We start from the raw sequence: 25,920 nt of genomic DNA, 5'->3' as shown, positions 1-25,920 counted from the left end.
CCCAGTTTTGCAGTGGGAAATATAACCGGTTGTAAAAATTTCAGAGCCCACAAATCTAGAGTTGTGTCTTTCTCCTTTTTTGCATAATATTAAAAATATATCCAGGCTCTTGTGAGAAAAAAAAAAAAAGAAGAAGAAGAAATTTTCCGAGTCCACAAGTGCCCGCTATTCTCACTTTACAACTCTAACTTCCCGTCTGGGTTATTCTTTTCGGATTAGAGTGGGATTAATAATAGTAACAATCGAAGTTCCCAACACTTGTTAAGCAGGCTGTCCCTGAAGTTAACAGATTGCCCACACGCAGGCTGGCCACACGTGCCAGCCCTCTGCCGAGGAGTAGGATCGGGACCTGGCGCTGTGTAGGCGAGTGGCTCTCCTCCCAGAACTGACATCCAATAAAGAGCCATTGTGGGATCTGGACCCTTCAACATGCAGGACAAACGACTCAAATGAAGAAGCACAATGCATGTGAGTGGGACTCGAAACTTGAATGGAGTGTAATCACTTCCCGAGTGCCCATCGCCTCGTATTATTTTATCATGGAACTTCACTCCCCAATTCAGACCTTGTCTAGGGTAATAGTCCCAATTTCCATTTCTCGGTGGATACGGGGGAGATGATTGCCGTGGTAACTAGTGAGGAATACGGCTATCTAGAGTCGGTGGGGGAACCGGAGTGGAAAATTATCCTCTGGGGGAGATGGGAAGGGTCCTGAGGTCGTGAGAGACCTGATACTCTCTACATGTGACCATTCTGTCATTCTGCACTTAAGAGATCCGAGACCGAGCATGATGGGGTGAGGAACCCAATCGGGCCAAGACTTGAGAAGACCTGTGATTTCTACTCAAGGGTGACATTGAGATACAACAACTTGGGGCTGAAGGAAAAAGGTCAGCTGGTTAAGGGTGTTTGCTGTGCAGCAGACACAGGGTTTGACTTTAGTGTGCCCATGGTTGCAGATCTAGACTGCTGGCTTTTAGAGGGGCTGGAGGGGTAAGAGTACTGAGACTGAGCTACATTTCCTGTCTGGGGGACCTAACAACCAACCTCACTACAGAGGACAAAAAGAGAGAGGAGAGGAGGGGAGCAAAGGTGGGGAGAGAGAGGGGGTAAGGTCAGGGGAGGAGAGGTGAGGGAAGAAACAGAGCATCTAAGCAAAACTTCAGTCACTCCTGGCCACTCCATAGCCAAGGGCCACTGAGACAAAATGAAAAGCACATTTGGAAGCATTGCCCACTGCGTTCCTCATCCCATCATTTGAGGACTGCTTTGTCTATTTTTTTTTCTAAATCTTCAAGCCAAGTGCATCTTTAACTAATCAGCCTTGACCAGGAAATACATGTTCGGTCTCCAATAACCCTCTTAAATATCTTGATGACATTATTTTTCTTATTGATGCTAGGCATTGAATCCAGATCCTTGAGCATGCTCATGACACACTCCACATCTGAGATGTGCATCCATATCATAACGTTCAAGGACCATTTTAATATGTACACTTTCTACAGATACATGAAGAAAAGCAGTCCCATATGTGAGAAAAGATAAAAATAAGAGATCAGGACCAACTCCATGCACTATACTTGATCAATACGGTTCTGGTATCTAGTAGAGTGATGACATGCTATTTGAAATGTGCCATTAAACTTTAGATTGCGTAAACTGGATCCAGTTGAAAAAAAATTACAAGTAAATATTTCTCCCTAGAACCTGGCATCAAATTCCCCCAAGTTGGCAACTCACCCGAATTAAGCAAAATGATCGACTTGAGACACACAAACTCTTCTCCCTGCAGGTTCATCATGCGAAACCGACTTGATGTAGCCAGCAGCATGTCAAAGATTTCCACCATGCCTTCCACACATTTACCTTGATTCCTATGAAGGCAAATGTTAAAAAGCATTAAAGCTCAGGAAACCTGTATGAGTTGGGTAGTTCCCATCATAAAACTTCCCCAGGTACAAATCCGTAGCAACTATTGGCAGCTTACTTTCTTGCAGCAAATATGAACAAGGAAAAATTGAAAAAGGAAGGCAGGAAAGATGTTTTTCATTAACAAAGCCTTACAATTATTCTAAGAGTTCTGATGTTCAATGGCCATGTCGGCTGTGTTGAGTGTGGAGATCTGTGGCTTACAGGTAATGAAAGATGCTTGAGGTTTGGGTGTGACTATAGACCAGGTGCTATGTTCTAGACATTGTACTTGCTGTAGGGATAGAAAGGTCTTGTGTTCTATGATGCACTCCATTAATGTGCAGGGTCTCCCCTTGGTGTGTCTTGAGATAATCTTGAGGACCAGGAAAACTCTAGTGGCTGTGGACCATGTGGTTGGGCTGGGGTCACTTGTGCAGCAGGGGGTGGCAAGTGAGGACCATTCAAGTTCTTCCTAAGAGAGGCAGGCTTCAATCCAGAAGTGAGATGCATGATTGGAAGAGAGACAGACCTGAACATGAGAGGGCACAGAGTGGTACACTGGTTTTGACGAGGAAACACAGAATAAATTTGCAAGAGTTAGAAATTGTCGACTAAGGACTTTCTCTATATTACTCGGGGTGAGTCGTGGTTTTATCTTGTACCCTAAAGTTAGCATCAAGATTTTTTTCATGTATTTATTTATTCAGTTTATATTCTGATTTTAATCTCAACATCAACTACTAGGGAATGAGCAAGGTCAAGGGGCTATCACACGCACCATCATCTTATCTATAGGGTTAGTTCCAAAATGAAATGAGATATTATATGTGAAAGAAATTCACTCATTCTGAGGCATGATATATTTGTAGAACTGAAAATAGAGGAGAAAGATAAATCTTGCATATGCAAACATTTATTGGGCTTTTTATAAAAAATAATTTCAGACATAAGCATGAATGGAATCCTGAGCACTGGCTTTTGCTTAGGTCTCAGAGTTCTTCACTCTTGTCAACTTAATGCTGAACAAAAGGCCCAGAAACTATGTGTTCTTAGATGGAAACACCTTCTGAGAAATGCATCATTAATTAGGCAATTCTTTCACTGTATGAAAGTCATGGAATGCACCTCAACTAAGATGTTCGTGACCTCACTGAGTGATGCTATCCTCTTGGGGTGCCTGTTATATGTTATACACATGGTCCACTGCTGACCAAAACACTGCTAGGCAGAATGTGCTGGAAATCTTGTGGGCTGCCTCCTCCTTTGTTGACATTTAGTTTAATTTTAAGTATCATGTTATACCAACAATGCATTCAGTATTTACCCTCATCTTTGTCCCTCGTGTCATGGATAGGAAGCTGTAAAACACACTTCTAGAATTACACATCCTATGCAGAAGTACATGCATTGTATTAATTTCAGCAAACTACTTAAATATAACATTCCAAAAAAAAACTGTATCTATAATTATAAAAATAGATAGAAAAAAATCTTTCCTGTTTTTTATCCTGAGGTTTATATGTAGGCTTCTCACATGCTAAAAACATGTTTACCTACTGAGCTACATTGGCAGCCCCATGAATATTAACATGAAAAATTTCTCTGATCTTCCTCCTCTTATGCTCTGCCTACATTGTTCCTTAGGAGCAATGGTCATATTCATATTGATTATTAAGAACTCTTTGTATATTATAGCAAGTAGTTTGTGTTATAGATATTTTCCATGGTTTGTTATGTATTATTTCTTTTAATTTTGTGCTTGGCATTTTTTTCTACATAATACTATTGCACATCAACTTTTCATTTGTCGTTCTGGAACAGCATCTTTTGGTTGAGAGAATTAGCCTCCATTTGGTAGCATATGAAAAGTCTCTTATGCTCACTTCTACAAAAGAAGTTCCAGACCTTTTTTGTTTCAGTCTTTGATCTTCTGAGATACATTCATTTTTTTCTGACAACTCCACTGAGATATAACAACATACCATACATCTGTTCAGTTAAGGAATAGATTTACCTATGTTACAGAGTTGTGCCACCAGCTTTTGGGACTTACTGTGTTGTGACTGGTAAGCAGGAGTTTACTATTTTTCTTCCAGACAGCAAGTGATTATTAAGTATTCACACTGACCTGAAATGCGCAAGATCCTTTTCAATATATTTCTTCCTGTCCAGCAAGGTTAATGTGTTGCTTTTTCTCATGTTTCACATCAAAGAATTTAGACCCAAACTGGCAAGGCAGACCACACACTTCTACCAACTAGCGAAAAGAACACCAACGATGCAGTTCCTTATATTGTTCCTTCTCGTTCTATTTTAGCTCATCCCACAAGACTTACCAAGGAACTATTTTGTATTACCAGTCAGCCTAGATATCAGAAGAAGTAGGACAAGAGAGGCATCAGACACAAGTATTGATAACATATCAAGAATGGAAGCAAGATGACAAAGAAGGGGATAAATCCAATGAGATGGATATATTCTCTTAGAAGCTATAGAGAGCTTCTACACACAATAGCAAGTTCCCCAGATGCAACCTGGATCAGTATTTCTGCAAGTGACTTAGTATGCTCAGACTAAGTCTACTGAGTTTTCCTGAGCCATGGAGTATCCTCACAGAATGTGTATCTGACAGAGACATGTTGACAAATAGAGAGATGTATCTTCAGGAGAGTGGTCGGACTTTCTGAGTATCAGAAGTGCCACATGCGTTCGCTTTGACTAGAAATCTGGCTGCTCAGGCATTCACTATGAGCAGAAAGAAACCTTTGAAAGCTACACTTCTGGACTCTGTGGGTGGGACTGGTAGTCACACACAGAAGGCTCACACAGAACAAGGCTCTTTTGGCCTTGGTTAGAGAGTGCAGACTACAGGTAGGTTTTGCTTGTTCCCTGGTTGAATTTTTTTTTCTAAAGTAGTACATCTTCTTTCTAGTGAACAGAATAAACAAGGATGGGGGAAATGTTTGGAGGATGAAGCTTTAAAAATAACAACTCACAGCCAAAATAGAGAAATGTTCCTTTCTCAGTGTAATGTCTCTGTTAACAGACTGCACAGCGGCAGGGGAGGGAGCCTGCGTGTGGGAAGGAGCCTGTGCTCACCTGCTGTGAGAAAAAGTTCAGCTCAGCAACTGAGAAAGCAAAGGCTTAACAGTTGTCCCTTCTCAAAAGTCTCCCACATTTTCCCATGAGGTGCTTTTCTTAACTCCTGCAGCCCCTTCTCCCTGGCTACCCTGTTATTTCCAGCCAGTAATTATGACCTGGAGATACATGGAACTTGTTCCTCAGTACCTGGAAGAGGCTAGACATGGTGCATTTCTCAAATGCTCAACGCAGCACTAGGTGCATGAGTGTGTGTGTATGTGGGGTGTGTGTGTGTGTGTGTGTGTGTGTGTGTGTGTGTGTTATATGCAATATGTCTGTGGTATGGGTATGTGTGTACATGACAAGTATGTGTGTGTATTCATATAGTATGTGTAGTATGTATGTGATGTGTGTGTGTGTGTTATATGCAATATGTCTGTGGTATGCGTATGTGTGTACATTACAAGTATGTGTGTGTATTCATATAGTATGTGTAGTATGTATGCGATGTGTGTGTGTGTGTGTGTGTGTGTGTGTGTGTGTGTGTGTGTGGTGTGTTTAGGGCATTGGAGGGAGCACAATGGCTACTAATCCCACAGGCATAATCTCATCATTTTTCCTACTCTACAAATATACATGTTTCATGTGTGGGAGTCTGAGTCTGAATTTTGTGAGTTTCTTTGGGAATAATGAATGCCATGAAACTGAAATTATCTCTACCACAATATGAGGGGCTGGAAGATGTTTATGCTGACACCTTCACAAGAATAAACTCACTTCCCCTTTCAGCAGGAACAACTCAGTGTGAACACTAGAACCATGTACCTCTAAGTAAAAATGTCTGCACTTCCATGTTCCCCTTATATCCCAGTACATCACAGAATCCTGGCTGAATCCTGACCATTGAATGATGGCGTGGTGCCTGTGGGTCTTTAATTACTTCTAGTCTTTGGTGATCCAGTGAATAAGCTTTGCATCAACCTGTGTGCCAGCACAGATTGGTGTGGACACAGAAGGCAGCCTCTTGTCCCCTGCCTGACAAAGGAATCCCTCCCAGTTGGTTGAAGTCCTTGTCACTTGCTGTCAGATCTTCTTTTCAAAGTCCTGGCAAAATGTTCTACGCTAACATCAAGGAGGAAATCAGACTCAGGCAATGAATTTAATTTTCAAATGAACAGATGCACCGAAAGTTCCAGAAATGGATGATACAACCAGAAAGCTAGAGTTGACATTACGGTAAGACTAGATTAGCCTAAATCCATGAGATGCTCCCCAGGCTGAGGCTGAGAAACACACAGGGCATGGAAAAAAACAAGTTCTTAAAGGAAGTACAGTGTCAGACATAGATCAGAGGAGTAGTTCAGCTGGCAGAGCAGCCCATGGCTCCCACTGTGAGACGTGACAATCCTGCCATCCAGGTATCATATCAATGTGACTCTCAGTGCACCTCGGAATCCCCTTGTGGGGAGCCTTATTCAGACACTTATTCTCTTCAAATGTGGTCCATTTGCCCTAAAGTCATAGGGAAAGGAGCAAGGCTTGTGAGAGAATCTGCTCATAGCATGTTCTGGAAGTTTCTCCTCTATAAAACTGAAACTCTGCTTTTCAGAAGCCCTGGGAGAAACAAAGAGCTCGATGACCCACATGGCACTGGACATCTGAAGACAAACCCATCCCACAGAATGGAAAGTCTCTGTGTAAAAGTGACATCACAAATGGAATCTGAGGAGGCCCAGGAGACCAACATAAAACCTTTAAGAAAACATCGGTTACACGTTTAACACTTAGTTGTCTTGAAAACAAAATATACAACATGGTTAGTAAACAGGGTCACAAACTAAGAAGCTGTTCAAAATCAACAGGGGTGAGATCAATTATATTTTAAAAAAATACTCATATTTCTGATGCTACTTGATCTTTCATGAAACACATGATCTGAAATAGGCTGACTGCATGAATATCCATACATTTGAGTGATTCACATATGTGTAATATGCAAGAAAGTGCTGATACTGGCATGTGCAAACTTTTAAAGAAAGTGCTTCAGATGTGGGATTCCAGCTGCCTGGGCTTGACTCTCGGTGACACAGCCTACTGACTATGTGGCTCCGAACCAGTTACTCTCTTTGTCCCTGAGAAAACTCAGAGGCAGCATCGTCCATATCGTGCTGTAAGTCCAACAAGGATTCTATAAGCCAAGGTTAAGTAAGGGGTAAAATGGCACTTGAAGAATAGAAGAGTTCATGATGCCTCCTTTTATGATGACAGGTGACCAGGAAGCAGATGGCAGAGCAAGAGAAGGCCTTGATACTGAGCAGCAAACTCACTGCCCTGGAGTAACTTGGAAGGCGGGCAGCATTTCTGAAGAAATGGTCAGATATGGTGGCAGACAGTGGGCTCTGTGCTGCCATTAGGAAGGAAACGCACAGTGAGTGCAGATAGAATTGAAGTGATCTTCAGGCAAGAGCTGAAGGGAAGGAAGGGAAACCAAGGACAGACAGGCTGGCAAGGATGTCATGCTAACCATTTCCATCTTAAGGAAGTATAAAGAGATGACATTGAAAATGACCTTGAGCATGAAAGGCCCAGTAGGACCGCTCAGCCACGGACCATAGTCAGTCCTCTGCACCCACGGTTTCTACACTTGCAGACTCAGTCGACCCTCTACTGTGTTGTCGGCCTGTAATGGAAACGTCTGTGCTGAGCATGAGGTTTGTCTCCTGATCATTTCCCCCTAGACAATATAGCACAGTGACCACTTACACAGGCAGCATCTGCATCATCTGCACTCTGAAGATGGGTCAGAGAGGCTATGGATACGTTCCATAAAAATACCTCACCACTGTACACAAGGCAGTTGAGCATCTGTAGATCTGCGCTTTCTTCAGAGTTCACAGTGACAGAGGGACAAGTGTCCCTTGGTCTCACAGCAAAGGGTGACACACACACACACACACACACACACACACACACAAACCTTCCCATTCAAACATAATTTCAACTCCCTTAAGATGGTCTATCATAACTTGTGTAAAGGAAACTAAATGACTAAGGAGTAAATACAAATATCAGACTTGAGGTTGCAGAGATGGCCCAGTCAGTAAAGTGCTAGCTGGATGTGGTGGTGTACCTGTAATCTCAGTGCTGGAGGGGAGGGTGTAAGACCATCCCTGTCTCACTGCCAGCCAGCCTAGAACACTTGAAACATCCCAGGTCTGCATCAATATAAGGTAAACAGTGTCTCTGAGACATTTCACATTTCCCTCTAACCTTCACACACACACACACACACACACACACACACACACACACACACACACACAGCCCCACACACCAAACACCACACATACATACATACATACATACACCATATACTCAAACACATTCACACACACATATTCACACACATACACACATAGACATACACACACACACAAACACAGCAGACTTATAGGTGAGGGGGAAAATCCTTATGCACCATCAACAGGAGTGAAAATTGGTACAGCCATCTATGGAGAATAATCTGAAGGTCTCCAAACAAATGAAATATAGAGTTACTATAGAATCAAATAGCATCACCCTGTGGGCTTGTTTAGATAGATACCTATCTACCTGCACTCTCTTGATCTTTTACACATCACTCAGAGTAGCCAAGAGGTGGGAGTAATTAAGGTTTCCATTAACTGATAGATGGTTAAAGACCATGTGTGTATGTATATGTGTATGTGTATGATGTATATGTATATATTCATAATTGAATACTACTGAGCCCTATAAATAAAGGAAATACTGTCATTTTCACCAGTGTGGATGAACTTGAAGTATATCAATTTAAGTGAAAATAGTAAGACACATGCCACCAAAATTCCACATGAACAGAGAATCCAAAACTGTCTAGTTCTTAGAAGCAGGAAGTAGAAAGGTGCTTTCCCTGGGCTGGAAAGGGGGCAGTTAGTCAAATGGTTAAAGGTGCTGCTGAATAGGCAGAATATGAGAGCCACGTTGAACAGCAGTGCACATACACAGAGACTAGACTTCAAGTGTTCTCACTATTACGAATGATGATTATGTGAGATAATGTTTATGTTAATTAGCTTCATTAAGCTACTCCAGTGTCCACACAGCTCCAAATTTCGTGTTGTACAGCATAGACATATACAGAGTTAGTTAAAAATAAAGAACAATAAAATAAAATTAACAATTTAGAAAAACCATGTTTAAAAAAAAAATAAAAACTTTAGGTGACTTTAAGTTTCAGTATCTAGAACCATGAAGACGCCATCTGTATTTTGAGACAGCTGACCTATCAAACAAACAGAAGGCATGACATATAAACTGAAGCTTTTAATTGTTGATGTCTCCAACCACCAAGCCTTCAGAGTGCATTGACAGGAAGCTTCTGTGTGCATGAGATCAAGCTTTTCTTCTCTGCTTCAGCTGTGGCCAATGAGGACAGCTGAAAGAAAGACCCTACAATAGATCATCATGGGAAAAAGAAACTCTAGAGCACTTATAGGCTGGAAGAAAACCTGGAAGTTTTCCCTGGGGAGCAAAATGAAGAAGCAAAGTGCTCTGCAGCTTCTCAGGATAGAAATCACCCCAGCTCTACCCATTAGAACCTACAACTTCCACGGAAGTGTGAGAGGGAACCTGCCTATGAGAGTCTACAGCTTCAGTGGGAGTAATAAATAGAGCCTGAATAAACATTGTTGTAGCAGGAGTCAGGCCCTTGCTCCTCTACTGGCTGCTGGGTGTACTTGTGAGTGGGGCTAGCGAAGCAGAGAGGAAAGTACCTTGTTGAGGCATCTTTGAATGGCGGATCTAGATGTGACCATGCAACATCTCAGTGTCAGCAGGCATCATCTGTGTGGAGAATGGATATTTGCTAGCCAGAAGACAACTGTGGTCCAAGCTATGGCTCACCACATGTTTGCCCTTGTCCTCCCAGAATTCCCTATAGATGCTATCTCTCCATCTCCTTGAAAGGAAGGAGGGGAGTGTCACTAGATTCTGGCCAGTGGAAACTGAGAAGGAGCTGCTAAAGGCATCTCTGTGTTGAATATAAATGAAGAAGCGGGCATGTGTTTCCTAATCTTTCTCCACCTCATACCCTGGTTTGGAGACTAAAGAAGACCCAAGAGAAGGCAGAGATGGAATCTAGAAGATTCTAGGTGTATCACTCAGAAGGTCACATACCAAAGAAGATGCTTACATTGGACTTGGTCTGGATAAGAAACCATTAGTATCCTCAAGAAACTGAAATGTTAGGAGTGTCTGTCCCTCCTTGTCCCAACTTCCTTCTAACCCGCCCCCAAAAAACACTTGGGACATAATAATATATTCACCTCTGTAGATATAGCTACTAAACAGACAAGGGAGTGTAGAAAGTGTTCTTAACAAAGAGACCTCAAAACATCCAAAGGGACCTTGGGAAATGGTGGATCTGGAGCTCAGTGAACCATACGTATCTGTAGTTGCAGCCTTGGACATTTCTAGAATAGAGAGAGTACGCAGAGGAAAAGGAAGGCATCATCTCAACAATACAGTCAAGGCAAAGATGATCCAGCTGAGGACATGTGGGAGTTACAGTCCAGAGGATGAGAAAGAACCAGGGAGGAGGGCTATCTCAAGACACACAGGTGTCAGCAGCTTTGACACTTCAGAGAAACCAAGAGACACAAACAAGAGTCTTTGGACCAGGAGTGATGTCCCTAGGGATGGAAAGGAGGAAGTGCGAATGTTCTTCAAGGCAGAGAACAGACGGTGGGGCACGCACTGAGGTGGAAGCAGAGATTCTAAAAGGTGTTTGATGGCAACAGGACTTGGGATGGGCTGGTAAGAAATGACAATAAAATGCAGTAATACTGTATGTAGGTGATGAAAGAAGAGAATATGGCAGGACTCAGTGGGGAATCTTTCAAATAATAAATTAAAGAAGGTCAAACTTAAGAGGCAATAATCTCAAAAATCAGGCAGGCTCAGTAGGGATAGGGGTGGGGGAAGAGGGTCCTCGGAGCTTCCAATTCTGCACAGGAGACTTTGTGTCAGTACACGGAGGTTCCCAGAGGCAGTGCTCACAAAAGCAGGTGGCAGATTTCTTTTCTTTTTTTTTTTTTAATGAAAAGAGAAACCCTTAAAGCACTGAGGGGGAAGCCTCCATCATTATAGCACGACATAGCATGAAACTGATTCCAAGCTGGCCAAACCAGAAAGAAAAATGATCCAGGATCATTTGTTTCCTATTCTTTGAATCACCCGTAGCTTTGGGGGCTTTTCTTCTAAATCCTATACTGAACAAAGACAATAGAGAAAAGATGTAAACAAACAAACAAACAAACAAACAAACGAACAAACATAAAACCCCAAAGGAACAAAAACTGGCAAGAGGCTGAGGCAAAGGAGGTCCAGTGACAGGACCAGATTGGGAGGCAGCTAAGAGGGAGGCACCAAGGCCTGACACTGTTACTGACGCTATGGTGCGGTCACAGAGGCCTAACATGGCTGACCTCATGCCCAACAAGCCGCTGAAAGAGTCACATGCAGATATTTCCACCAAACCAATGGACAGAAGCTGCTGATGCCTGTGATTGAATTAGGGAAAAGCTGGAAGAAGCCGAAGAGGAGGGTGACCCAGTAGGGGGACGTCTCCATTAACCCCCAGGGATCTCTCAGTCCCTGAGCCACCAAGAAGGCAGCATACACTGGCTGATATGAGGCCTTCAACACATATATATCGGAGGACTGCCAGATCTGGACTCAGTCAGAGAAGATACACCTAACCCTGGAGAGACTTGGAGTCCTGGGAAGTGGGGAGGTGAGGACTTCTTCTTGGAGAGAGCGGGTAGGGATTCGGTGGAGGGGTAGGATGTGGAATAGAAGGAGGGTGGACCAAAAGGGAAATAGAATATATATATATATGAGAAGGGCTAATGATCTCTCTCTAAAGAAAGTCTATTTTCCTGATATTCAGCCTTCAGGAAATCTAGCAGCCTTGGGGAAACTCTCTGGCCATACATGAGTGCCCTTTAACAAGGTATATGCCAAGGAAAAGGAGTTACCAATATAACAATGGGCTCTACCAGAGCCCATCAGGCCTCTTAGAGAGGGCACATTTAGATAGAAAATTAAAGGGAAAATGGCATAAAATAAATACAAACAGGAGGCAATTTTGAGAGTATAGCCAGAGGATCATCTTGTTGGGGTTATTATGGGAAAATGAAGCTAACCATATCTCATGATTCATTTAGAAGGATTGTGTTTCGAGTGGACATGATTCTTGGTCCATTACCTTGATAAGAGTTGCTATGAGACAGACAGATTCAGGCCCTGCTCACGGAGGATGGTTAGGAGAGAGAGTAAATGCGTGGACTGATCCAGCAGCAGGTTAGAAATGCTGACTCTCGCCTTTAGTCCAGCAAAGGCTCATTTTCCCAGTGTAGGGCAACGCCAGGGTGCTGAGGTAGGAGAGGGTGGTTGGGAGGGTGGTTGCACCTTTATGGAGGCAATGGGAGGAAGAGGGGGAGAAGGATGGGACTGGGGAGAGAAGATAACATCTGAAATGTAAATGCAGAGAATAGCCAATAAAAATATTTAAAAAACAAAAGAAAAATAGTCACACACACACACACACACACACACACACACACACACACGAAAGAAATACAGCACACCACATGGACAGGAAAGGCGCAATGTTTGTGTTGTCTTAGTGTATTTCTGCACTTAGCTTTCTTTCTGCTTTTCTTTGTTTGTTGGATTGATTGATATATAAAACCTGAGAGAAGCTATAATCAAAAGAGTCAATCAATAGAAGGGTTCAGTGAGTAGGTCAGCATGAAATTAAAAGTGTGTAAATGATTCCCTTAGTTTAAGTTCATATTCATTGAAAACAAAGAAAATAATATTTTGTCGGGGAATGTCATTGGGTAGTGTCCGTTTGAGAGAAAAAGCACACTCATCTTCTAATGCCCGTCTTATGGGAGCGTAAACACTATCACTAAAGACAACAGCCATTATCCCCCCACACATTTTGTTCCCACATAGTTCCTTCCAGAATGAAGGTCTTTTTACCTCTGCCCACCAATCACATCCTGGTGCCAGGCCAAGTAGATCTTTCTCTTTCCCCTTGTTCTTCACTACCATCTCCAAGTGGGGACATCACCCTTGCTGGAGTCAGAGTGTGTTTTCACCAGACCCCAGTCACAAAGGGCCAATATTTGATACCTTTGTGACTCACCTAAAAATGTGTTCATGTTAATGTGAGAGGTTGTTGTGGAAATTACACAGGGAATATTATATTAACCTACTGAAGGGTGTGTCTTAATATGAGCTTCAGACATTCATAAAAATGTCCAATTATTTTTATGAACCTACCTGTCACACAGAAGTAAAAGCTTCCTGGGAATTTTGCTATTTATTCTTAATACACCAGGGAGCCGGTAGTCAAAAGTGTTCTTAAGCGGAGAGACATTGTCTAACAAGAAAAAGCTTCAGCATGCATTCTTTTCTTACACTTTTAGGTGATAAAGTAGTAAAAAAAAGAGAGGCAAGAGTCTGGAGTTGGTTATTATAGATGTTTTTATCAGAATGTGTAAAACACACTTCTGTGTTTCAATGATTTGCCAAAGGGAGATGGGATTCTGCACTTCTATAGAAAATGGCCCACTTGAGTTTGCTTGTTCAATTTAGATACTTTGCGAGCTAAAGTAAATCCCTAGATGAAAATCCTCTCACAATTGTGGCAAATCAAATATCCAGAAAAGGAGATTTGGCCAGTCTTCAGCAATGCCCACATTAAGTATGGACCATGAGAAAAATGACCTCAGTTAGTCACCTTCGTTGGGACGGCTCAAAATTCTACAAAGTAGGTGTGTTTCTCTTCGTTGTCCTCAATTGAACCAGTATGGCTAACAGAGATAAAGGCAAATGAATGAGTGAAAGAATGTGGTTTTATACATATAAGAAGAATTTCTGGTTTTATTGTTTTGCAAAAAAGTGCAATTCATGACTTTATTTATTCATAAAAGCAATTTTGTTTGAGCATGGTTTTACATGCCTATTATATATTCCAAACTCTCTGATAGGCTTTAGGAACACAAGAGACGATTTTAATTTACTCACCTCTTCATTCATTAACTATCAAGTCAAGATACTTGATTCTGTACTGATTTCACCTTCAAGTTACTCACAGGGCAAATGTCTCTGCAGAGCAGCAAGGAAACAAAATTGCTGTAATCTAGTCACTCTACAGGCAAAATTTTCACTCACCGACTTAGTCATGGAGTCCCATGCTTGGCCTAGATCCTTCCTTGGACCTAACAGTTAAGTGTGGTGGGCAGATAACAGACATGTGTTTGTATGAACAAGGTCTTTAATTATTGAGCCTGAACCAAACAAGTCAGTGAGAGGTGTTGAGCAAGATTGTCCTTGAAGTGGTGATGTGCTATCAAAAGCTCAAGTAATATGTCTGAGGTCTTTGAAAAGTGAGAACTTTGAAAAAATATATTTTATTGGATATTTTATGTATTTACATTTCAAATGTTAATGAGAATTTTATTTTGACAGTTCTTGTGACGGGAGAATGTGTTCTGGCTTTGAACCTCAATAGGAAGACTAATAAGGAAAACCAAACAATGCCAGGAATGTTTTCTAAAGAAAAAAAAACATTTAGAAACTGCCTACACACCATCTTTCTCTTAAGCCTTCCAAAGTTTCTATGCTGAAGAACCTGTAATTCTCTGTTTACATTGAATTCAGCATCGTCCCTGCAGCTTACGGCTACTGTGCACATCTGTCTCTTTCGTTTTTCATTTCTTTCTTTTACCCCTTAAGGGAAAGAAAGCAGTCTTTCCCTGGAGCCAATCATAAGGTCTCTGATGTTGCTCATTGCTTTGTTTTCTTTTGTTTTGTTTTTTTTTTTTTTTTTTTTTTTTTTTTGGTTTCTTGAGACAGGGTCTCATCATGTAACCCAGGTTGGCCCTGAGCTTGAGATGCTCCTGATCCAGCCTCCATCTCATGCTTCTGACTCTAAGTTTTAGCCAAATGAAACTAAACACACAAAATCAATGCCCTGACGTGGCAAAGGCAGAACAAGTCGTTTCAGGAGGGGTCAGGGAAGAGAAGGCTCATCAGCCAGTGTCGATGACAATCTGTCTTTTAGTAGTTCTTTTTGTATAAAGTTACTAATTTGGAAGTGTATTATTTTTAATGTTTCCTTTGATGATGCCAAAAATCCAGCATGCAGTGGTCTTGTATCAGGCAACAATAGGTAGTCTTGTGTAACTGGCAAAGAGCACAGTGATGAGATGGAGTGAGTCATCCCATAGCTCTCCTGTCAATAGATGATTGTACCACCTGGAGCAATTCTAGAATTCCATTTCTCATCTTAAAATAAAAAGACTCGGGCGAATGAATGACTTTCAACCCATCTTTAGCTGTGAGGTCTCCTTAAGTAATATGTAGCGTCCCAACTGTAATATAGAGGCAAAATGCCTCTGTGCTGAAAGAGCTGAGAAAATGCTTTCAGAGACCCAATTTCTCCTCATTCTTCCAAGCCAAGTCCCTCAGCCACTTCTGTGAAAGCCCCACAAAACACAGTGTCAAAAGTGCTGCCCTAGGTCTCATTCCAATTCTAAAGCGATCCAGCAATTCTGTGAGTACAAACAGGAAAATCAAAGTCTTCAAAATGATACTTGAAGCACAGAGTCAAAATATCATAGACTCACTAGTTCCTCGAGAAGGTAAATGTGTTTACTTTTTAGTTTCTTTAGTCACTCAGTTCTATCACTAGTGATCAAACTTCTTCCTGGTTTTCTTGTTCTCTCATTGATCCAATCTCAGTGGAGCACCACAAGCAGCCCCCGAAACAATGATAAACTATTTATGACATTTACATTTATTGAGTTAAAATGAGATATCAGTGGACACAGCCTAGGTATGAAACAACTGTCAAATCCTTATGAACTCCATGAGAAAGGTGCTATTCCAGAAAAGAAAACTGAGGCACAGGGGGATTAAGTGACTACACAGTCTTAATGAGTTGGAAAGAGTTTTACAATAAAATGCCAAGTTGGAGCTCTCAAGTGTAACACTGAACAGTCTTCTATTGCCACTCACCAAAGTTCAACCTGAGCTCATGTCCACTGCCCCTGGTCTTGGTGGTGTCCTAGCCTATACTCAGCTTCCCCAGACAAGCAGTTCTAGAGTCTTTTCCCAGAACACCTAAGCACCAGTGTGGAAAGCCATGAGCTCACTCAAGTTGAAGATTCTGTGGCAATTGGGCTTTAAAGATACTGCCCCTATCGTCTTTGAAGGTTCACAGTCTGTTCATGGCCAAGTTCACTGTTCTGTGGTCACGTTCACAAACTTTGTGAGGTTTAAGCCCTGGGGACTTGCCTCCTGAATCATCATTAAAGATCCTGCAACTTTTGTGTGAACTACTTGGCAATACCCTACTGATTCTACCTGTCACTCCTTATGGTCACTTCTTCCAAGTAAGGTGGTACCTCAGACAGCAGTTCCATCTCTACCCCTTGTTTGCCAGTTACCTAGATAGTTTTCTTTAAAAATATGGAATCTCAGCACCATAGAGTTGGGGAATAAAGCACTTCCCATGGAAGGATGAGGAGGACCAGAGTTGGGCTTTCTAACATCTACACAAGTGTCCTCCAAGAGTGGTAGTGCACATGTAATCTCAGCATTTGGGAGACAGAGACTAGGAATGGCTGGGGTAAACTGACTAGCTTGACCAGTTGAATTAAAAAGTACAGAGTTCAAAGGAGAGAGGCAACTTCACTATATAAATTGGAGAAAGATAACAAAAGACACCTGACATCAACCTTTGACCTTCACATATTCTTGTAGAGAGATATATTCACATATAATATATATATATATATATATATATATATATTATATACATGCACACACTACATATATTATTTTCTCTCTTTCTTTCTTTCTCTTCTACATTTATACCACCACATCTGTAGAGAATATGTTGTCTGCAGAGACGAATATGTCATATTTTTCCTATAAACTTGGAAAATATTATTTTCTAATATTTAATAAAGCATGGACCCATAAAAGACTTGGTGAGGTAGGAAACCTAGTTTAAGGCACAATCACAATGTGCATTGTCACAGATCAAAATTTATTTTTTCCAGAACCCTAAATATTTTTAAGTTTAATTTTTAAACTCTTTCGTTATTTTAGAATTTCACATACATGTACTACATATGCTGACCACCCTTAATTGCCCCAGCTCTACCTTCATTGTTTACAGTCTTCCCCTCAATAAATCTCTCAATCCATACCTATTTGTTTTATTTTGTGACTCACCAAGATTAACCTGGGACATCTGTGGGACAGTGGCTTTGGATCTAAGCACTGGAATAACTTCAGCTCAGTAGCAGGTACAGAACTAATGACAATGTTCCCACACGCTCCCAGAAACTATAAATGACCAATAGCTCAGAGTTACAGTATAGAATCCTGAAGCCCTTCCCTTTCTCGCCTGATTATTGATAAAGCTGATCTCATGTGGGCACGTTGCTACACTGGGTGTGAGTTTATGGTTACAGTAGTTGTATTGAGTATAGGAGATAGAATTTTATACCTCTCCACCCTATCTTCTGGTTCTTACATACTTTGTATTCACTCTTCTACACTGGTCCCTGAACCTACAAGGGGATAGTCTAAGCAGCTTGTTTAAGGGTGGGTTCATATCTGTCATTGGCTTTCTGCTTCTTAGCCCATCTTAAGTTTTTAAAACTCATAAAATATACGAGAAGAAGCTTAAGTGTGCTTAGTGGAATGCAAAACAAAACTAAGAGAAAGTCATTGAAGTTAAGGGTGAGGTTCTTCATCACCCACATGGTGAGTGGCCAAACAGGCTCGTTCTACCCTGACCATGGGAGGTTTGGAGCAATCACATGCAGTAGGAACTCCAAGAAAGAAATACCAGATAGTACAACTGTCTCCTCTGCACAATTGTCTGCTCTTCATCAGCACTAGGAAAAGCTTCCCTTCCCCTACTACACCTTATTAAATATCTCTGAAGCTACAGTTTTAAGCCAACGGTCTTAGAATTAATCATACAATCACCTTCTAGGACAACATGAACTGGAGTCAAAGCCATTGTTCTAATTTACCTAAAGCTTCTTTGAGAAACAAAAGCAGAGGACCCTATTTTTTCCTCGGTGATTGGCACTAGGATAAGTCATCCTGGAAACCATGAGTGAACAAGGCTTTTAGAAAACCATTGTCATCATGCCCGGTTCTTAATCTCCCTGAGAATGGTAGCTGCTCTCTGCCCACCCAGACCTCATGGATGGTTAAAATGGATTCTGAAGCAAAGGAAACAGGGCTCCTCCCAATGTGGAGAGCCCCAGTCTGCAGAAAGCTAATGAAACTCTTGAAGCAGCGTCCTTCTCCTCCACCCACACTTCATTGAAATGCTTTTGAGTCTGATTGTGTTGTAATTACATGCTATAGAAAACTCTACAGATATCTGCTTCAAGGATTGGGCCCTCGACTCTTACTAAAACATTTCAATTCCATTTTCCTGGGCATACACTCTCCAAATGCATCAGTGAGGGCCCTACAGAAGTATTTCCATTTTGTGTTTCAGAGAACTTAGAAGTAATGCAGGTTCCTGACTTGGCTGTGGATGGACAGAAATGGGATGTCCTTGGAAAGTCTAGAGGTTGCTACCTCTTAGCGTCCTATATTCTACTATGATATTTGGTGCACACAAAAGAGTTTGATAATAAACGCTTTTAGGAAGCATAATAAAAATAAACCCCATTTCTCTAAACAACCTAGTTCTGTTTTCAGTTTCTCTAGATAAAAAATGTTAAAAGTGATTTACTCTTTTGGTATTTCTTGGTGGTTAAAACCTTTTGTACATTGTATAAGACATAATTCTCAACCTTGAGATGGATTTTTTTTTATAAATTTTTAGCTTAGGTTTTGAAGTTCTTCATTCATCTCATATTAAAATTTCACATATAGGGAGGGGGATCCAATTTCTTTTCTGTAGAAAGGGATAATCTCCCCAGCATCCTGGGGACATTGTGGTTATTCCTTTTGTAAGCTTTTCAGTGCTTACTGTGAAGCAGCCTAGCTCCCAGGCTCTGTTCTCTACCTCACTAATCACCAGCACATTTCTATGTCAGAACACATTGTCTGAATTATGATACAGCCTTATGATTTTTCTACCCTAGAGTGGTCTTAACCCAACCCCCCAACCTTTGGGGGATACATTTAGCTATGCTTGGTCCTCGACTTTTCCATATGAACTTTCAAATGAAGATAGGACTATGATTGTAAACACATTAATAGCTCAATTTATGATTAATTAACATATTAGCAATGAATATTCCTCATCATAGACATGCTAAGACTTTCCTTTCAGAGTTTCCAAGAAAAGTTTTTAATTTTCTTGGTGCAGTCCTTACAATTTCTCAATAAACTTATTTCAAAATATAGATTTGTTGCAACTGCTACAAAGATATAATGTGAATTGTTTTAAGTTGGCAGAAGTAGATATGATTCTGACATGTTAAAATTTAAATTTTTTTGAGGGAAAAAGATCAGAAAAATAAGGAAGTTCTTATCTAAGAATGTTTTGAACAGAATATATTATCTGTATAATCCTTTGTAGTATTTTTTAATAGAATTCATGGGGCACAGCTGCTGACAAATGGAAATCAATTTCATAGGCTTTCTCTCTCATGACTAACAAGCTATAAAAACAGAACAGTGTAGCACACAACCTAAAAATGTCTTATTCTGAGTTAGCTGAAACCACAAACATGCATAGGAACCATTTATTGTCCCTAAAAGTATAATTCATGTTGCCATTAAATGCCCCTTTAGTTGGGTTTTAGAAAAATAAGTTGTTGAGGGCAGACAGGAGAGAATAATGGAGAGGGGATAAGATCTATCTGTCTGCCTGCATGTCTGTCTGTCTGTCTGTCTGTCTGCCTGTCTCCCCTGCCCCCCCCTCTGTGTGTATATGTGTGTGTGTGTGTGTGTGTGTGTGTGTGTGTGTCTGATATTGGCAAAAAATACATTTAAAAATATTAAGTCCCATTGGACACTCCATGGATTGCTTCTGCCTCCATTCAATGTCTGACAATGCCATGTCTGCTTTGGTCCTTGTTGGCTTAGTCATAAGAGCTGAGCATGGTTCAAGTTCTTTGGATTATAATGGGGGAGAAAGACTCAGGCCATGGACTAAGCTTTACAGGTTGTAAGAGCAAACAGGTCTGTGGGGGCAGGAGAATCACAGGAAGAAGAGTGAAAGCAGAGAGGAAGGGGATTTGAAAGAAACATACAAGGGAGAAAAGAATAGTTGTACAAACTGTAATTAGTCTATGATATCTCACAGGTATCAGGTTGAAAGTAAACTGATATCATCTGCCCCGACAGTTACACAGTAGGAGCTTTAATGTACTTAACACTTTGAAGGTGAACACAGATAATGCCAGTAGCTGTAACTCTAGTGGGATCAAAAGATGCTGAGTGACAAGTTACCTTTATTCACCAGCATTCATAATAGGAAAGAAACAGCTTCTAAAGGGACAATTGGCTGGAGACACTTTACAGACTGAGCTACCACCCAAGTCCCTCTTGATTTAACTTTTATAAGCTATTCAACATGATAGTCATTGAATCTATAACTATTTTTATTTTTGAAAACTATTTTATTTTATGCATGCATGTGAATGCTTTTCCTGCTGTATGTACATGTAGCACGAATCTGCCCATGCCAGCAGAAACAGAAGAAGCCTTTGGAATCCCTGGAAGTAGAAGTGTAAATGGTTGTGAGCTATCATGTGGGTGCTGGGAATTGAACCTGGTTCCTCTACAAGAGGAATAGTTGTTTTGAATTGCTGATCCATCTCTCCAGCCTTGTTTTAAAAAAACATTTAGATGCTTAAGGACAGAATAAAGAGGCAGAAGAATCTACTATATGATTGCGACTATATGACTGTATACTAAGTAATTGATAGAATTCATGAAACCCTACTTTGCATACAAGAGAATTAAGCAGAGTAGTATTTACAGATGTATAAGAAGTATATGAAGACTACAAAAGTCTATTATCAGTCAATATAGAGATTTCCAACTAACACAAAATTGAAAAACTATTTATCATATTTATACACCAAACACACAGTGTCTAATAAATTAGAAATATTGTATTTACCTACATAGTTTTATGTACTTATGTTCAATAATTGGCAATGATCCTTATGTGTAAAACATATTCAGGGATGCTTAAAACATTTCCAAAAGGCATAACACAAAATAGATTAAACAATAAAGAGAAAGAGTTTGCTTTCGGTAGCAAGATTCAACCAATAAAGATGTCAACACTCACTACCCTAAACAGTGCATTTGCTATAACCACAAACATTCTGATGACTGTTAAGCTAACTTTTCAAGTCACATGGAAAGAGAAACAAAGAATCACCCGTTGAATTCTGAAAAACAACATTACCATATGCAGGACTAGAGAGATGGCAGAGGCTCAGGGAAGATTTTGGGAACTTCTACAAATACAGCTACATGACACTAAACACTGATTTTTAAATGAACAAACAGTGGGTATTTAGATGTTGAGGAAAAACGTACAACAGAAGATTTTTATTGCACCAGGAAGTATATAACTCAAACCACTTGAGACTACCTTAACTTTTGAATAACTGAGACAACTTGAGAGACATTTGGGGATATAGTCTTACTTAGGGTTGCTATAACTGCACAAAAGACCATGACCCTTGATCTGTACTTTCAAATTTTAGTGCATCAGTGAAGGAAACCAGAGCAGGAACTTAAACATGGCAGGAACCTGGAGGCAGGAGCTGATGCAGAGGCCATGAGGGATGTGGCTTACTGGCTTGCTTCCAATGGCTTGTTCTTATTGCTTTCTTATAGAACCTCAGACTACCAGCCCAGGGATGGTTCCACCCACAATGGGCTGGGTCCTCCCACATGAATCCTTAATTAGGAAAATACCTACAGACTTGTCTACAGCTAGATCTTATGGAGGCATTCTTTCAATTGACGAGCCCTCCTCTCAGTTGATTTTAGCTTGTGTAAAGTTGACTTAAAACTAGCCAGAACAGACATGGAACTTGATATCCAATTCAAACTTGAAAAAAATATAAGGGTAATTTAGTTGTACAAGTCCTCTTTCTCGAAGTTGTTGGAGTTCCTGCATCCTGCTTTGGCAAACACCTTGACTGCTCATGTCTCCCCTCTTCCTTGAATAGTGTACTTATATTTAATACATCCCTGCTGCCTCACCTAGTGAGCACCATGATTAAGTCAGAGATGCTGTTGATACACTGGGAAAACCAGAGAAATAATAATGGTTTGGGGAATTGGAACAAGAAGCAGTGAGGCATGAATGGTTATATTCCACTAGCTGGTTATATTCCACTAGCTCTCATCTTTTAATCTAGTCCTGTAGAGATAATCTCTTATACACTATCTGGAAGTATTCACCTGTCAATAAAAAGCCTATAGCCAATGAGCTGAGGTGGAATTAGAAAGTAGGACCTCCATCAAGGAGAGACTGAGAAATTATGGAATAGAGTCAGAGGCTCTGGAGAAATTGGCCCTAGACACAGAGGAGGATGGTCACCTGAAACTGAGGACCCTTTAACCAACCATGTGACATTCATAAAATATACAGGTCATGAAGTTATGAGCAAGTCAGGAAATAGGCCCGAGCATTTATTCTTATATAAGAAGTCTCAGAGTCATTATTTTGGGGAGTGGGTGGAAAGCCTACGGTCACATAGTCCAGGACTCCATCATGGGGAATGGTGCCATTTGTATTTAGGGTATACATCTCAATTAACTGACTCTAGATAATTCATCACAGACATGTCCAGTGACGTGTCTCTTTAGAGATTCTAGATCCTATCAACTCTGAAGTCAAATTTAATAATCACCTTACGCTCTTTTGCTCAATGAATGCCTATTGAACTGAAGTAAATTGAGTTCTAAACATCATTGCCTCCAAAGTAGACAGCTTCCCTTATAGCCGTTCTTTGGCAGCACCCATGAAACAAAATGATCTGACTAGAGGATGGCTTGGTGGCAGAGAATGTGCCTGGCATGCCTTAGATCCTGGGCCAATCCATGTTATTATTCAGGGGGTAGAAGTGTCCTTTATTACATCAACATGGAAAAAAATCACTGTAGTAAAAATCACATGGTAGCAAAGGAACTTGATCACCCCTGTGTATGTAGTGATGATTTAAACAATGTTAGCATATTTTAAAAATTAGACAGTGAAAATATGATTTCAGTTTAGCAGATGTTTAATTGTTCAAAATACATGCCAACCAAAAGCAAAGCAGCATATAAAAATTCAAGGAAAGCCAACTTAACTTCCTACACAGGATTAAGGATTTGTTTGGGACTCTGCCCTTTCTCGGGAACAATTACATATATCGAGTGGATCCTTACTGCTTGCAGGCTTATTTCCCTTAAGGACTTAAACACCCGTGGCTTAACACTTCTATAACACAGCACTGCTTGATTGCTTTTGTTTTTAAGAGGAAATCTCAGTTTGAGTATTTTGTTTTTTTCACTATTTCCAGTAGAGTCTTTGCTTATATTTTTCATAATTTGGTCTGCATGATCAGACAAAAAATTTCTTGAAATACTGTTCTGTAGATGTTTCAAATCTTTATTCATACATAGATCTACATCATGTGTAGGGCCTACCAAAACATATGGTTCAGCTGTTTCGAGTCCAGGAGATCATTTGATTACTCTTCCATCAGAGGTAACAGTATGGATGAGAAGAACCAGCAAAATGTGGGTACTGGTGTTCAGCTGGCTTTGTCTTTTTTATCTAGTCCAGGACCCTACTTCAGAGAATGGTGCCCATCACTTCTAAGGTGAGACTTCCTACCTGAATTCACCTAACCGAGATAACCCCTTACAGGCATGTCCAGAGATTTGTCTTTTTAGTGATTCTATATTTGTGTGTGTGTGTGTGTGTGTGTGTGTGTGTGTGTGTGTGTGTGTGTGTGTTGCATGAAGATGCATGAGGGAGGTTCAAAGGTCAATGTTGAGTATCTTCCTCATATTCTGAGACAGTCTATGCCTGAATCTAGAGCTTACTGACTTAGCTTGGCTGGCTAACCAGTTAGTCAGGGAGATTCTCTTGTCTCCATCCCTTCAGAATTAGAGGCGCACTCTGCCACACCCAGTTTTTATGTGGGTTCTGGGGATTGAACTCAAGTGCTCATGTTTATGTAGGAAGCGTTTTATCAGTGAAGCCATCTTCAAGGCCAACCCCTCCCTTCTTGTGGGGTCAATTTTACAGTTGATAGGTCTATGGTTTGTCCAGACACAAAACAAAAGACTGGGAAACAATCCATTAGTTTTACCTGTTAAGTGATAAAATTCTCGAAAATCATAACTAACCAATAACTCCAGGCTAAAGTATAAACTAGCGATTGTGTTCATATGTGCTCAGCAAAATATAGCATCAAAGATAAGCCAGGGCCGGACCATTCTCATTAAAGAGGTTGAATACATGTGGCCTTCCTTTCTCTTCCCCTTTCCTTCCAGTTCCATAAGATGGAGAGGAGAGGGTTAATGAGCACAATTGGCTTGCTAAATTTATTGCTAAGCTCACCGATGGTGATTACTGGTCCATTAGTACATTTATATGTTGTGCAATCAGCAACCTAGGGGACAAATAAGGGCAAGTCAGGCAAAGCAGAGGGTATAGGGCCTTTGTCAATACTTTCCGACAGTGAGGCAGAGCCCAGGGCAAAGCTACTGCAGTAATTGGAGCCATCTCCTACCTAAGACCAGCTTTGCTGGAAGGCATCTCCTTCTCTACATTCTCCCCCATAACCTGTTCTCCGGTTCCCCCGTGTCTGGCGAGAGTCCCCAACCCCTTTAGGACACACTACTTGGGGGCACAATTCTGAGCAGACAGCAGAAAGAGAGACCCTTCTCCTCATGCCCTAAAAACACATGTTGAAAGATCCCATTCTGAATTCATTAACTTATTGCAGAAGAATATATCTCTAATTACTTCCAGTAGAAGAATTCTTCAAAGAATTTAATGAAGTTTTTACATGGGAAAGGGAGTGAGAGACCAGCACAGTTGCTGGAAGCAATGCACAGGGACTTTTGCACATTTTTCATTTGTAATTATCTGAAAAAAATTTTTTTAAATCTAAAACTAGAATGCTTTTGTTTCTAGTAAATGAGGTGGTGTTTTTTTTCAATTGAAATGAATTTATTATCAGAAAACAGTCTGCTCTTTCTTAGAAAAGGCAGCGTGTTCTATCCAGCGAGCAACCTGTTTTTCTCTTAAGAAAATGGAACTTTATTCTCATTTCATGCCTACAAGCAAAAGAACTTCTTGTTGTTCAGTACCGTTTCCTGCAGGCAGAGCCTTCTGATGAGGGAACGATGGAGAGAGCTAAATCAACAACTCTCTGGCCAGAGGCTTGGTAGAATCCTGCTTGTCAAATTAGTCCCTGCTTTTCAGATGTATGAATCATTTTTTCTCCCCTCCGAGAGTGAATGGGATTCAAAAGAGAGAGAGAGAGAGAGAGAGCTTTGGCTTCCTGAGAAATCCACAAATATTTCTCAGAATTTGTGAGCACGGAGAGCTCCAGCAGAACAGCCCCTTGGAAACCGGACAGTCTTCGGAACAGGCAATTAGCATTGTATCCTCTCGCATTGAATTTGCCTTCCAGAGACATCGGCTTTACTCCTGCGAGAGCCAAGTGACCCCACAAGGAGCAATGCGCCGGAGAACACGTGTACGACTGTGTTCTGCCTGTTTTTCTAGTAGGAGCACACATGTGGGGCCAAAGGAAGAGGCTCATTCCTAGGAGACACAGAAGGAATATTTTGTGTTTTCTA

At 40.9% G+C, this 25,920-nt stretch overlaps 1 protein-coding gene across 4 annotated transcripts in view; it reads right to left on the bottom strand.

Annotated features, from left to right (window-relative positions):
* Window positions 1–25,920, bottom strand: part of ESR1 (estrogen receptor 1) — a 346,832-nt gene that overhangs the window by 24,790 nt on the left and 296,122 nt on the right. For all 4 annotated transcript variants that reach the window (XM_080941484.1, XM_080941485.1, XM_080941482.1 and 1 more), the window contains exon 7: window positions 1,744–1,877. In XM_080941484.1, coding sequence (XP_080797610.1) covers window positions 1,744–1,877 — 134 coding nt within the window. The remainder of the gene's footprint in view (window positions 1–1,743; window positions 1,878–25,920) is intronic.

The sequence above is a fragment of the Micromys minutus genome (assembly GCF_963924665.1).
Source record: "Micromys minutus genome assembly, chromosome: 30".
NCBI lineage: Eukaryota > Metazoa > Chordata > Mammalia > Rodentia > Muridae > Micromys > Micromys minutus.
The sequence above is the reverse complement of the archived record's forward strand: the minus strand, read 5'-3'. Positions and strand labels throughout refer to the sequence as shown.